This window comes from Herpailurus yagouaroundi, unplaced genomic scaffold (assembly GCF_014898765.1).
Source record: "Herpailurus yagouaroundi ecotype Mexico unplaced genomic scaffold, PumYag 100, whole genome shotgun sequence".
Classification (NCBI taxonomy): Eukaryota; Metazoa; Chordata; class Mammalia; order Carnivora; family Felidae; genus Herpailurus; species Herpailurus yagouaroundi.
The window spans coordinates 69,550,946-69,566,070 of record NW_024412391.1 but is presented as its reverse complement, the minus strand read 5'-3'; the positions used below and the strand labels follow the sequence as shown (position 1 = coordinate 69,566,070).

At 38.6% G+C, this 15,125-nt stretch overlaps 1 protein-coding gene across 3 annotated transcripts in view; it reads right to left on the bottom strand.

Moving 5' to 3' along the window:
• Positions 1–15,125, bottom strand: part of ABCB1 (ATP binding cassette subfamily B member 1) — a 238,509-nt gene that overhangs the window by 105,557 nt on the left and 117,827 nt on the right. For 2 of the 3 annotated variants that reach the window (XM_040472766.1, XM_040472764.1), the window contains exons 2-3: positions 8,767–8,837; positions 3,559–3,607 (exon numbers count right to left, since the gene is read on the bottom strand). In XM_040472766.1, the coding sequence (XP_040328700.1) occupies positions 3,559–3,607; positions 8,767–8,837 (120 nt within the window). Of the gene's footprint in view, positions 1–3,558; positions 3,608–8,766; positions 8,838–9,322; positions 9,489–15,125 lie in introns of those variants that run through there. The other variant, XM_040472762.1, reaches the window with a different exon arrangement.

The following is a 15,125-nucleotide window of genomic DNA, read 5'->3' as shown; positions in this document are numbered from 1 at the left end:
AAAGGGAGAAGTGGGAAACGTGAAAAGAGTAGAGGACTGACAGAGTCAAGAGAAGAGGAGAAATAGGAGTTCAGTTGGGAATATACCCTGTTGTGAGGTTTGCTACAGCAACAATCAAATGAAGGAGTTCAGGCACCAGTGATTTTGCTCAGGCTTTGTGTAACAAATGACAAGCGGAAGGAAGATTATTGTTTGGGCAAGAGAAAGGGCTGATGGGAAAGTGATGGGTCAATGGACCAAATATCCAGAGAGAACAGTGAGCAGATTGGAAAGAAAGGAGATGGCTCACTAATTTAAGCTGTGGCTTCAATCAATCACTTTGGAGGTACGACAGTTTCAAATAACAATAAAATTCAGGATGTGAGTGTACAAACAGATGGCTGGGGAGGGGGGCAGGGAGAAAGAAACAGATTACTGCACCTGTGAAGGTCAAGAAGCAGATATCCAGAACACCATAAAAGTTACCCGAGATAGTAGGAGCTCTGGGAGTGGAAAGAGAGACACTGAGCCTGGCGGTAAAATCTTCAAAGACTGAGGAGTGACCAGGTGGTCAGAGGATAATAGAACTTTTCAACTCCAGACAGGTAAAAGTTTAACTGGCCACAAGCTTTCATAAATGATTAAAGTTGTTAAAAGCTCTAGCTTGAGTAAGCAAATCGGTGGGCAAATTTTGGACCTGCTCCCTTACTAGCTACGTAAATCTGTGAGTTTGAATGCATTACTCAACATCTCTGAGTCTGTTTCATCATGTAGTGTAAGAATAATACAAGTTCCTATGTCATTGAGTCACTGTGGGGATTAAGTTAGATAACAAATGTGGAGTGCTTAACAAATCCCTGGCACAGAGGAAGCAATAGACAGATAATAGCAATAATCTGTTTTGAAAGAAATGAATTCTTCGATATGATCCATTAAGTAGAATGCTCAGAGTTGAGCCTGCTGCACAATCCTGACAACAGTACGTAATCTTTAAGCAGTGCTTTGTATTGGCCCTACGACCCCACTTGTATGTTTCCTGACTTTATTTCCATCTGTCTCATTTCTTTGTTTGCTTTAGATTTTATTCTACTTTTGTGTTTCTTGTTCTGTTGAAACAAGGCCTGATATATATATTTAAAAAATAAAAGCTAGGGGGCACCTGGGTGGACCGGTTAAGTGTTGGACTTCAGCTAAGGTCATGATCTCATGGTTCGTGAGTTCGAGCCCGGCATTGGCCTCTGTACTGACAGCTCAGAGCCTGGAGCCTGCTTTGGATTCTGTGTCTTCCTCTCTCTCTGTTCCTCCCCCCACTCATGCTATCTCAAAAATAAATAAACGTTAAAAAAAAACTTAAATAAAAGCTAGTAGGAACACTTGAATATTCTTTACCTCTTTTTCATCACCTTCTCGAGACTGCTAAAAAGTCTCATAGTAGAAAGAAGTTAAAATTCCGAGCCTGAGACTTGCTGTTTAGAAAGACCTGTGTTCAAGGTTGTCCCTTGGTGGGCATCTAGAAATTGGATTTTGGGTGGATTGACATCACCTAATTGATAAAAGTGACCAAATTATTTGTACAACAATGTGCTTTATGTCAAATACCTGCCTTCCTTCTATGAGTCTGGAATTCTGGTATACGTTATGCCTATGTGATCAGCTCCCAGTATAAACTCTGGGTGCTAAGTTTCTAATGAGCTTGTCTGATGGCCTTTCACACTTATCACCATTCATTGCTGGGGAAGTTAAGTGTGACTCCACTGGGAGAGGACTCCAGGAGCTTGTGCCTGGTTTCTCCTGGAATTCTGCCTCCCTCTTTCCTTTTCCCAATGTTGATTTTGCTTTGAATTATTTTGCCATAATAAATCTTAGCCATGAGTATCATGAGTATGACAATATGCTAAGTTCTGAGATCATAATGAATCATCAAACCTGAGGTTCTTGGGGAGCCCTGACACACGAGTTTTTGTCTTAGCTGATAATACCAGCACTATACTGTTAAACTTTCTGAATGTGTCCTCAGGTCAATAGGTTTTACATACAAGTTCAGTTTTCTACATCAACTCTTCAGGAAAAAGACACAAGGAAAAGCCACATAAACTTAGAACATGAACTTCACAGGTTTCAATTCTGGTCCCGCTATGTATCAAGTGGGCAAGCTAATATGTCTGGCTCAGTTTCTTCACCTGTCAAATTAGAATAATAATAGTACCTATCTCCAAGGGAGTTGCAATGATTAAATGAGTTCTATATAGAGTACTTAGATCGAACACATGGCATATAGTGCTTTATGTGTGTTATTATTCCCTCACATTAAAAATCTAGATTTTTATTCTTTTGTGGCTTAATTATATTGATACTGTTACCTCCAAGTATTAGATATGTCAAATTTTCTGAATAAGGCTTTAAAAAATTTAAGCTACAAATAATAAAAACTAAACTACAAAAGACAGAAATGCTTTGGTCTTAAAATGATAAAATTGAAATTAAATCTTGGGAATAAACCCTACTTTAACATTAAAGCTTCTTTTAATACATAAGAATGAAATATAAAACAAAATCTGTCCCTTGGTCACATGAATAGTCTTCTTGAGAATGAGTAATCATTCTTGAGAGTGAACATATAGTCTCATTCCTCTAAAATTTCAAAGACTATAGAGATCTGTAGCCAGATCAACTGTAGTGCAAGAGGATGATCATGTAAGATAACCACAGAGTCCGCAGTGTCAAAGTGAGGCAACTATGTTTTCCTGCCTGTAACTATTATATTTAATTTACTAGTATCCATTTTACAAGATAGCCTATCCCTCCCCCATCAATGACATTTCAAAAATGTCTCGTGTGTTCTAACTGAATTATAAAGTATGTACTCACTGCTGGACTTAATTGGTTCAGTAGTGTTCCAGGTTCTTAGGAAAGAGAAAAAGCAGAATCCAAGTAGAGAAAGACCATCAACCAGCCCCACCTATAGTATCCCTGTCTTATTCCAAATCTGATTAAACAAAAGGTTCTAAGCAACCGCCATGCAACCACAAAATGAGATGAAGAATTATATAAAGGATTTCAAGTTTGAGATAAGTTATTGAGCACAGAGGAATAATGACATGTACTAGTAATAAATAAAGCATAGTAATAAATAATGCATTGCTGACTTCTATTTTTTCGTACCTGGGACTTTGACCTCAAACCTGCCAGAATATGAGTCACTAATGACAAGGAACCTTGTGTCCTATTGGAACCACACTCCGTGTGGCTCTATCTAGATGGCTGAGATCATCACTGGGCTTACATAAATAAGTGCTTACCTGAATAAATCACTGGCAATTTGCAGAATATTGGCAGAATACCAAACAATTGGCAGAATACCAAAATATAGGCCAAGAAGAGTAGCTACTGAGAATCCATTTACGTGGCAGATTATGATCAGCATTCCCCCTGAAAACAAGCTAAATTAAACCTATTCATTTTACCTCTCCATTAACATACTCTCTAAGAAAATATTATACCAGATGAAATATCTCTAGTCTAGGTAAGAAAAAGTCAAATTTCCAAAGCATTTTGAACAGTAAATAAGTTCCAACTCACCATTGCAAGTGTACTGACAGTTGGTTTCTTTTCTTTCTTCTCTTTTTTACTGAAAAACAGAAACAGAATTGCACAAAGGCCTTAAAATTATGTAAATTTTTAAATGACCGAATTAACATGGATCCTATATTTTTTTAAATTAATGTTTGTTTTATTTTTAAGAGAGAGAGAGAGACAGAGTATGAGCGAGGAAGAGGCAGAGAGAGAGAGGGAGACACAGAATTCAAAGCAGGCTCCAGGCTCTGAGCTGTCAGCACAGAACCCGACATGGGGCTCGAACTCACAAACCATGAGCATGACCTGAGCCAAAGTCAGATGCTTAGCCAACTGAGCCACCCAGGTGCCCCACAGATCCTGTATTTAATAGCAAACAGGACAAAGAAAACATGTCTATATTATTCCATAAAAATATACATTAATAGTATGATCCCATTTATGAACTTTAAAAACGTTTACATGTATCTTAGAAATCTAGATATGTGGTTATCACTGGGTATTGAGATTTCTATCAAAATATTTTCTTCTTTGTGCCTTTGATATTTCCTAATTTTCTATGATGAATACACAGACACATAACTTTTTCAATGAGAAAAAATAATGCTGAAAAAAGAAAGCTTCCTGTTTTTATTCTACAGACAGTCCCCGAATTACAATGGTTTAACTTTAGCACAGCAAGAAAGTGTTATGCATTCATTAGAAAGTACACTTCCAACACTGGATTTGGATCTCTTCCCTGGGCTAGCAACATGCAGTACAGTACTCTCTAGTGATGCTGGGCAGCCACAGTGACCTACAGCTCCCAGGCAGCCATGCAATGAATCACAAGGGTAAACAACCCATACACTTAAAACCGTCCTGTAACCATACAACCACTCTGTCTTTCAGTACAGTACTCGATAAGTTACATGGGATATTCAACACTTTATTATAAAATAGGCTTTGTGTTAGATAATTTTGCTCAAGTATAGGCTAAGGTAAAGATTCTAAGCAAGTTTAAAGCAGGTTAGGCTAAACTATGATGTTCAGTAGGTTAGATGCCTTAAAGGCATTTTCAACTTTAATGGTATTTTTAACTTAGGATGGGGTTATGGGGATATAAGTTAAGGAAGATGTGTAACTAGAAAATCAGTCATCCTGTCCAGAGTTAATTCCCTTAATTATCATCTAAGTAATTCTAGCAGTTGATATCCTATCTATGTACTACCTAGATATTATCCTTAATCATTCCCTCTACTAATGGAAGGTAGTGGCAATCAGATGCTGGGCATAAACAAACCTAAGAAGAAAGGTAATTAAATCACTCTCTATGAGCTAATCTAATTCTGAAAGGATATCTGGAGCCTTAAATGTACCATTACAACAATAAATTCAATCCGGAAAAGCTATGGTAAAAAAAAAAGGGGGGGGGGGGTCTGTCAACTGTCAGAAAGCTGTCCTCAGGAATAAGAAGGCTAATTACTATTTTGAGCCCAAATTCAAATTAACTAACCTTTTTCTACTCTGTTTTAACTGCCACCTATAGCATGAAAGTAAACCAATCAAAAGCAGTACATATTTTCATATGTACAAAAGAAAGACTATTTGAGAGAAAATCACATTATTTTTATACAGATTTTCAAGTTCAAAAGTAAATTCATCTTTGTCTTTGTTCTTTATGCTAAGTGAGGTCAAAGAATTGAAGAGACTTCTAAGGAAAAAAAAATCCACAGCTTACCCCATATTTGGCTTTAAAGTGATGTTAGACGGACATGAAAACACACAAAATACACAAACATAAGTCTTCAGATTTGGTCCCACCCTATTCCCAGTAAAGCATGGTTTCAGTATCTCTGGAACCAGGATGAGAGGAAAAAAATAGTCACACATAATTGAATTTTAGCTCCAGCCTTTTTATTTATTTTTTCATTCTCTAAAACTGTTGCTACTCTGAAGAATTGATAATGTTCCAGATGCTGGCTAAGTAAACACTTCCCATACACAATCTCATTTAATCTTATCTCAATCTCTTCAAGGCAGGCACATTTTTGTCGTTCTGTCAGAGCCGAGAAAACTGTAGGTGAAGAGAGTTCATGAACTTGCTCAAGGTCACACAGCTGCAATAAAGCCAAGTTTAAGCGGAAAAGTCTATCCCCCAAACACCAAGCTATTCAGTGCAACCTCAGGCTTCTGAGATACCACTTTATATAGAAATGCACTTCCACATTGATCTCTCATCCCTACTAGATTATTCATTTATCCCCATCAGCTTGAAACGCAGTGTTTACAAAAGGCAAGTTGCTTATTAAACCTTTACAAATACACAGATTCCAAATGACATTATCATCCAAGCATTATATATACTAGCAAAGCCATGTGCTTCTTTATAATTCCAATTTAGAACACAGAGTTAAAAGAAAAAAACTCATAGAAAAAAAGATCAGCTTTGTGGTTATCAGAGGCGGTGGGAGGTAGGGAATAGATGGAAGTTGATCCAAAGATACAAAGATAAAGAAGTCCCAGGGATGTAATGTACAACATGATGAGTACAGTTAACATGAGTACATGATGAATGCCTTATGATATATGTGAAAGTTGTTGAGAGTAGATCCTAAGAGTTCTCACCGCAAGCAGAAAAAATTTTGTTTTTTTTTTATTTTACGTGTATGACAGATGTTAACTAAATGTACTGTGATAATCATTTCACAGTGTATGTAAGTCACACCATTACGCTGTATACCTTAAGCTTATATAGTGTTGTATGTCAATTGTATCTCAATAAACCTGGAAGAAAACATATAGTTATATTAAGAACAGATTAAAATCAATGGTGATGGGCATAGTTTAATAAGAATTACTTAAGTAAAAAAAAAAAAAAAACAATTTTTTTTGTTTAAAAAGTCTGTAGGCCATGATAAGAACCAAGAATAAAAATGAAGGTATGTACAGGCTCCAACAAATTTCTTTACTATTTCTTTCCACATACCCTCAATACTTCTTATGCCAATACTCCTGTTTGTGTATTAAGGACACAGTTCTTTAAGAGATGTAGTAAAACAAAAATTAAAAACAACGGAAATATCTTTCTTCCACTCTATGGAGTCTTTTTCCTTTTGTGTATATGAAATTTTTTATTATGAAACCTTTCAAATAGAACAATTAAAAGAATACTAATAATGACTACCCATACAAGATCCACCTAGATTCAACAATTGTTAACATTTTGACCATATGTTCTTTATTTACATAAGTATATATTATCATTGTTAATATTTTGCTGAGCCATTTGAAAGTAAGTTGCAAACATCATGGCACTTCACATATTTTCCCACCATTTTCACTTTTCAGAAAATTAACAGCAATTCGGCTATCATCTAATATCCAATCTACAAACTGCCCAAGGATGTTTTCTGTAGGTTTTTCCTTTTTTTTATTTGAACTCAGATATAATCAAGGTTCGCACATTACACTGGGTGGTTTTTCCTATTTAGTCTCTTTTTTTTAAGTCTAGAAGTCCTTCTGCCCCCTCTCCCCACATTGACTTTTTGTAGTAACAGATGTCATATAGAATGTCCCACATCTTGGATACGTCAGTTTCAAACTGAGTCCAAACTGAGATGTGCAGTAAGCACAAAATACACAGATTTGAATATGTAGTATGAAAAAGAGAATGTAAACTATATCAATAATTCTGATCACATATAGAAATATCTTAGACATAAAATTTAAAGTGCCTGGGCTCTTTAAAATATACTTTTCAAAATTAATTTCACTTGTTTCTTATGTTCTTAATGCTGCTACTAGAAAATTAACAATTACAAATGTGGCTCACATTACATTTCTGTTGGACAGCAACAGTCTAGAAGCTTGACAGGATTCAGTCTAAATGTTTCTGCAAACATACTTCCTGGGTGGTGTCATGTCACTAATACAGGACTCTACCAGGTCTGATTACATGGTTAAGATCGCTAACTGCAAAAAACCTCTCCACTGAAAATCCCCCACTTTCCTTTTTTCCAATTACAAAAAATTGGGGAGAATTCTTAGACAAAACTTTTCTCTGAGTCATTTACGATCCCTACCAATCTTTGCCTGAATCAACTATAACAATGTAGGTTCCAAATATGATAGCTGGCATTCTGTGAAGTGAAGAACATTCCGTTATTCTCACTACGTCTCCCACCTTGTTATTTTCCTCTTGTATACGGTATTTCATAACCCAGCACAGTGAAGCCCGCTCCTGTGTCTTTTTTTTGACAATTCCACTGAACAACATACTTACTCCAGGCTCACTCTGCATCTCCCCCCATCCCACACATGGGGGTACAGATTCCATTTAGTGAGCAATGGTATTTAGAAACCAAGATCTGGCACGAAGGTACTCACTCCCACTGTCCCTTTCAGTGGACAGAAAGTGAACTATTTTAAAATTCCTGAGTTCATATTGAAGTTTCCAGTTCAAATTTAACATTTTCTAAAAACTTACTTGATGTCCATATTTGTATTTCTTTTCTTCCACACTGAAAAGTTTGGTGCCTAATAATATTACTGTATTTACTAATTTATTTTATTTTACCATTTTTATTACAATTGACAACTACCAATGAACCTACTGAGCAAAGTTTAAAACTTCCTGCTTAGACAGCGCACTGTGAGCAAAATTTACTTAAAATTCCCCTATGGGGTTCCATTACCAACAATTTCAGACAATGCTAAGTAGCTTCATTGGCACGAGTCTTTTCGTAATTTTCTTCTACAAGCGTCAGCTATTCCTTGCCTTTAAAAAAAAGAAAAAAGAGAAAAGAAAATCAACAGCTAAATGCAGTTTTGGCCTTTGGTCCCGTCTGCCATGCCACAAACATGAAATGTTTACGTGACCGGGATGTTTACCGTTTACCAGAAGCGCGAGACTAGACCACGAGGCAGAGCACACGCAGCACCATGTTCGGGTGCGTCGTGGCGGGTAGAACGTTGTTCCTAAAACACAGAAAAGGATGCGAAAGCACTGGCGTGTGTGGAGCCGCAAGACTGAGAAGCTCACCGAGGCCGTGGGAAGATGTAAACGTTGTCCTCAACTCAGCCGGCGAACTTCTGCAGAAAACCCCCTTGCGTTTAAGGTTAAAAAATATCATCGCCACCATCAACTCTTCAGTTATTACAGAGCCGGAGGCTAGAAACAAATCTCCCAAATCTCAAGACGTCCAAACTGTGAAAGCGAAACAAACTGGCTACCTTTTTCCGCCAATTTTCCAGAACTTCTTCTCTGCTCTCCCATTGCTGCCTCCTTCAAGATCCATCGCGGCCTGAGGAGAAACCACAGGCCCCGAGTCAGATGCGGAAACCGCAGGAAGCGGAGGGGACACTCCGCGAGAGCGGCTGGAGGACGGGGGCGCATCGCGGCCTTTGCCCGACGCCTCCGCGGCTGCGTCTGTCCGTCCCGTCTGCCCTCGGGCGCGGTGATGCTTCTCCCGGCTCCGGCCACGGGCTCAGCCTCCCGCTTCCCGCACCGCGCCCCCTCTACGCGCGCTCGGGCGGCAGAACCCAGCGCGCGTGGCGAGCGCAGAAAACGGGGGTGGGGGGGCCGGGGCCGCCTCAGGAGTTCCGCGGGGGACTCTAGTGCTCACCTCGCTTGCCCTCCACTCCCCCCGCGGACTTGCTAAGAGGAATGGCCCCCTCTCTCCTCTCCGAAGTCTTCCTCCCACGGGGTACCAAGCTCAGGAAATTGGGAGAGCCCGAGCCTTCCTTGCGAACTTGTCCCCATCTAGCCCTCAGCTTCGCGCGTCCCTACCTCGGGCTATCTTTCGGAACTTCGACCGAGATGTTGACTTTTGAAAGAAGAGGTTCAGATTTTAAAGCAAAGACCCGGCGGATGCGAACAGCGGCCCCGGCTTCTTAGAGTCGGGAGGAGCCGCCGCTCGTATGCACCCGGTTTCCTGCGTCCCAGGGAGTGAGGCGAGAGGTGCAGCCCACAACCCGGCGCTCCTCGTGCCCAGCCAATCAGCCTCACCGAGCCGGGTCGCTCCCGGGCCCTCTGGCGTGAATGCTGATTGTGCGAGTTACGAAACAGGTTGGATTTGCAGGAGGTGTGTCCTCCTTTCTGTTGCCCCTCAGCATAAGAGTCAGGAGACAAACACTTACCAGCTGAATCACTGGGGACGGGTACCTCTATAGAGTCATGTCTCTACATGTCCACATCACGCTCCATATCCGTGGAATTATACACATATATACATACACACGTGTATATTTTGTATGTATATACAGATTATATATTTGTATATATATGTATATATTATATATTTTGTATATATAATATATACATATAATTTACATGTACACATGCATGTACATATAATATACATGTACATATAATGTACATATAAATATACAGAAATAATACACATATATAATCGGTATTTATGTAAATATACATATTTATAAATTCCATTAATAACTAATTTAATTTACTTTATTAATTATAATTACATATTTATATATTCACATACATATATATTATATATATATAATATATACATGTGTGTTAACACAAGCTGAACTTTGCTTTCTAGCAGCATCTGTAAAAAACCAGGTGAAAATTTTCTGCAAGAGTCTTTAGTATGCTTGACAGTTTCGGAGGTATATCTGTGCATCTTTTACTTCAAGATAAATGGAAGGAAATAGGAAGATTTTAAATATGTAAATCGAGACGGATATTTCAGGGTAAAAATAATATTTAAAAGCATGTAACCTTTACAGATTTTAGCCATCCAATCAAGGCCCACATTTTCCCCAAGGCATTTCTTTTTATTTTTTCAATGTTTACTTATTTTTGAGAGAGAGAAAGAGCATGAGCAGAGAAAGGGCAGAGAGAGGGAGACCCAGAATCCAAAGGAGGCTCCAGATTCTGAGCTGTCAGCACAGAGCAGGTGGGGCTCCAACCCACTGACCGTGAGATCATGACCCCAGCTGAAGTCAGACGCCCAACCTAGTGAGCCACCCAGGAGCCCCACCCCAAGGCATTTCTAAACACTTACACTTTAATTGGGATTATTAAAGAAAAGTATTGTGTATTTACCATATTACATTAGTTGTAATTTAATTCCATATTTACTGCTACCATTTACTATTTTCCTGTCTACTTTTTTCTTCACTTTGATGAAAATTAAGTGCAATCTTTGCAATAAAATTCATAAAGCAATGTTAACTCACATCAGAGCTTTTCGTACTACTTATAAACCTAGGGGAAACGAATGCTTTTGTCACCTTTAGTCTTCGTTCTCTGACTCAACATGTGCGCCTCTTGGCTAGCTGCAGAAATTTAAAAGAAGAAAAACTTTTTTTTTTTTTTTACTGCGTAGTGTATTTTCCCTACTTTATTTAAGAAAAACATACTTTTCAAAGCCCTAATTTCCTTTCCATCTTTCACTGCAAATATTCCACGTCATATTCTAGTTTTTCTTTAGATTGTACCAATCTTTCGCCTTTTACCAAATATTCTATGCCTTGATTTTTTTTCTTAGCCATACAATCAAGTTTCTTTGCAAACTGTAAATTAGATACCACTAATTTTCTGTGTTCTAATTGGATATGCATGTGTTCAGCATTGGTTCATTGATTAAAAGCTTAACACCAACCACCTGGGTCCACCTGGAGCAAATGTATAAAGCTTTCATCTTTTTTGCATCCATTTTTAATGTGATTCATCAATCTGCTGTCTGTTTCCACTGTTGTTTTACTTTGTCCCACCTTTAACTTATGTGATCTTGTTATATTTTATGTATCTGTGTAAATGACCTTAAATCCTCCCTAAAACAATGCAGGATGTTTCTTTAAAGTATAATATGATGGTAATACTGTGTCTACAGGCTTGAGCTTCAAGTAAAAACCTTTATCAAGGACATAGGTAGCTTAAGGATTAGAATAGCCCAAAGAGTTTTTAATAAAGCTCCCTTTTTCTATTATACATTTTTCTAAATTTCTTCGCTCCACTGGCCTGAAAATATGGACATAAAATATGATAAACCTAAAACAATTGACTGGCCGAGCTACTTCTAAGCCACAGTCTTGATTTCTTTAAAGATTTTGACTCCTGTCAGCATTACTGCTCACTACTCCTGGTAATATCTGAACTTGGCATTTCCTCCTCAAGCTTCATTAATTTCCAGTGAAACCCAAGTCTTCACTCACATACCTTCATACGAGCTGCTACTTTTCCTTTTAAAAGTATACTCCCCGGGGCGCCTGGGTGGCTCAGTCGGTTAGGCAGCCGACTTCGGCTCAGGTCATGATCTCGCGGTCCTTGAGTTCGAGCGCCGCGTCGGGCTCTGTGCTGACAGCTCAGAGCCTGGAGCCTGTTTCAGATTCTGTGTCTCCCTCTTTCTGACCCTCCCCCGTTCATGCTCTGTCTCTCTCTGTCTGAAAAATAAATAAACGTTAAAAGTGTACTTCCCAGGACGCCTGGGTGGCTCAGTCATTTAAGCATGCAACTTCAGCTCAGGTCATGATCTCACCATTTGTGGGTTCAAGCCACATGTTGGACTTTGTACTTACAGTTCAGAGCCTGGAGCCTGCTTTGGATTTTGTGTCTCCCTCTCTCTCTACCCCTCCCCTGCTCGTGCTCTGTCTCTCTGTCTCTCAAAAATAAATAAACATTAAAAAAAAATTTTTTAAGTGTGCCTCCTCATAATTCTACACCTTCCTGTCCTCCACCAGCATGCAGTCCTTTTACCAACTTGTCTCTGCCCCCCCCCACACTCAACATTTGTGTCCATTCACATACATATGGGAATAATGCTAACTCCCATTTCCTAAGCACTGTCCATGTACCAGGAACTATCCCGAGCACTTGAAAGAGAGTAACTCTTTTAATCCTCACAAGAATCCTATGAAGTGGGTACTATTATTGTTGCTCCCATTTTACACTGGGAGAAACCAAGGTTTCCATGATTTGCCCAAAGTCACATAATTGGTAAGCAGCTGACCCAGGACCTGAGGGCAGTCCGGCTCCCCTCACTAAACTCTTAACCACTAGTCTACACTACAGTACACTATTACAGTGCACTCCGCTACACTGCCTTTCTGAGCCCCATGAAACACTTTCATCTATGATACCATCTCAGAAAACATGCAATGGTTCCCTATCACTAATTATATCTAAGAGTTTCCACCTAACTTTGAAGGACTTCTCTCTGACCATCTTCTTAATTTTTAATTCTTTTTTTTTAATTTTGTTTTTTAACATTTATTTATTTTTGAGAGACAGAGAGAGACAGCATGAGCAGGGAAGGGGCAGAGAGAGAGAAGGAGACACAGAATCTGAAGCAGGCTGCAGGCTGAGCAAGCCGTCAGCACAGAGCCCGACATGGGGCTCGAACCCACAAACCGTGGGATCATGACCTGAGCCGAAGCCGGAAGCTCAACCGACTGAGCCACCCAGGCGCCCCTCTTTTTCATAATTCTAAGTGAAAATCTTTCCACATGTAAATCTGTAACTAAGTTGATTTACAACTTCAGTACCGGACTCCACTCAACAATTTGGGACTTAGAGTCAGAACAGATTTAGGTACCATTTCTGGTCTTTTTTTGCTGCATAACTTTGAACAGGTTACTTAACTTCTCTTTCGGTTAAGTCTTTGGTAGAGAGGGGATAATAATGGTACTTTACAGTGTCATTGAAAGATTAGGTGATTTGTGTATTAAAAAGATTTGTACAGTACCTGAAACACCCCAAACACTTAACAATTGCTATAAATTAGTAATAATATCCCTTCTTCATCTCTTTCTACCCTTTCCTGGTGCTCTTCAGCACTCTTGTTTGTAGCTACATTTATTTATTCTGTTACTTTCAGTAGAGTAATAGAGAAAAAAACTAGCACCAAAATACTAAGGAAAATGAACACATCTTCTTTGCCACTCCCCCCCCCCCCCCATCTATCACCGTGAATACTGAATACTGCAATATTGCAATAACTTCAAAGCTGGTCTCTCTACTTCTAACTTTACCCCTCTTTAATGGTCTCTCTCCACCCCTCCCCTCCCCAAAGTCCACTGTTAAGAGTAAGTCAAATTCTGTCACCATCCCCTGATTTCCTCTCTCAGAGTAAAATTCAAAATCCTTCAATGGCCTGTAAGTCCCTACATGATCTGGCCCACTCTCACTTCTCATTTCATCTCCTAGTACTCTTCCCTCATTCTGTTCCAGTCTCATCAGCCTCTGTTCTTTGAACAACGAAGCATGCCCCTACATTGGGACATTTACTCTTACCATTACCTCTGCCGGAAATTCTCTTCCCTTAAGATAGCTATACAGCATGACTCATTTCCTCATTTTTTTCAAGCCTTTACTCAAATGTCACGCTATTTTGCTTGAAGCACTGAGAAACAGTGTCTGGCACGTGGTAAATGCTTATGAAATATGTGTTAAGTAAATGAATGGAAAAAATGAAGGAACCACTTGACTCAGAACTTGTGGATTAATATAAAATTATATAAAAGATTTTGATTCTAAGACAGAACATTGTTCTTATTTTGTCTGCTGCTTAAAATTTTTCTAATTCTTTGAAAATAATTATTAATTCCAATAATGGAATGTTTCTTCACAGATCTGAATTTCACTTCAGTCAGTATTTATTCCACAAACATTTACTGAATACCTGCCATATGCCAAATATTGTGCTAAATGGTAGTGATGGATGATTTAATCATATTCTGCCTTCAGGGAGACTGTAAGATTATTTTACTTGTAGAATTTCTGCTGGCCCGATAGTCTGCAATTGTGTATTTTACTTATTTGTTTGTATAGCAGTTGGTGTAGTGTTTTTCCAATAGGAGGGATTCCATAAAAACTATCAGGCTACTCGCCTTATTTTCTTTCAAACTATTTGCCATCCCAAATAACATTAACCTCCTCAGAAACACACTTTCTACCCTACCTCAAGCAGAGCTAATATGCGAACATGTAGCAAATGACTCAGTCATAAATGTGACGAGTACCTGCCATGGAAGTCTCATAAGTGATGAGTTTCTCCCAGTGCATTGAAATGTTAGAGATAAGATGTGGAAGGCCTACCAGTATTTTAGGCATTCTTATTAGTTCTCCTTATTTTACAGCCTGTTAAACAATGCACAAATAAATCTTTATTCCAGTTCCTTCTTTTTTAATTTCCGTAAATGTATTATTAACAAATGTTTGTATTTCTTATATGTGAAATTTTTTTTTTTTTTAAAGCTTACAATTCTGCCATGAAGAGAAAAATCCATTACATGTGTTTCTATCAATCAACAGGCATTAACTAAAAATGTACTGTGAAGAAAGTATAGGCTCGCTGGTCATATTTTCAGATAAATATTTATATCCTAGCTCCTTCAACCCTTTATTATTTTCTCAAGCCCCTCTTAAAATTTGTGTATTGTGCTTTTCACCTACTTTCCCTTCTTCTCCTAAGAAGGGGGTTTTTAATTCTTAAGAAGTTTTTTTCCCATGCTCCTTTTGTTGTAAATCTTATGTGCTTCTTTCCCTGATCTCTCCAATAATTCATGTCCCCTCTTTCTCCTCACTCCTCTATTTTGCTAGTCTGAGTCTAAACTTAAGG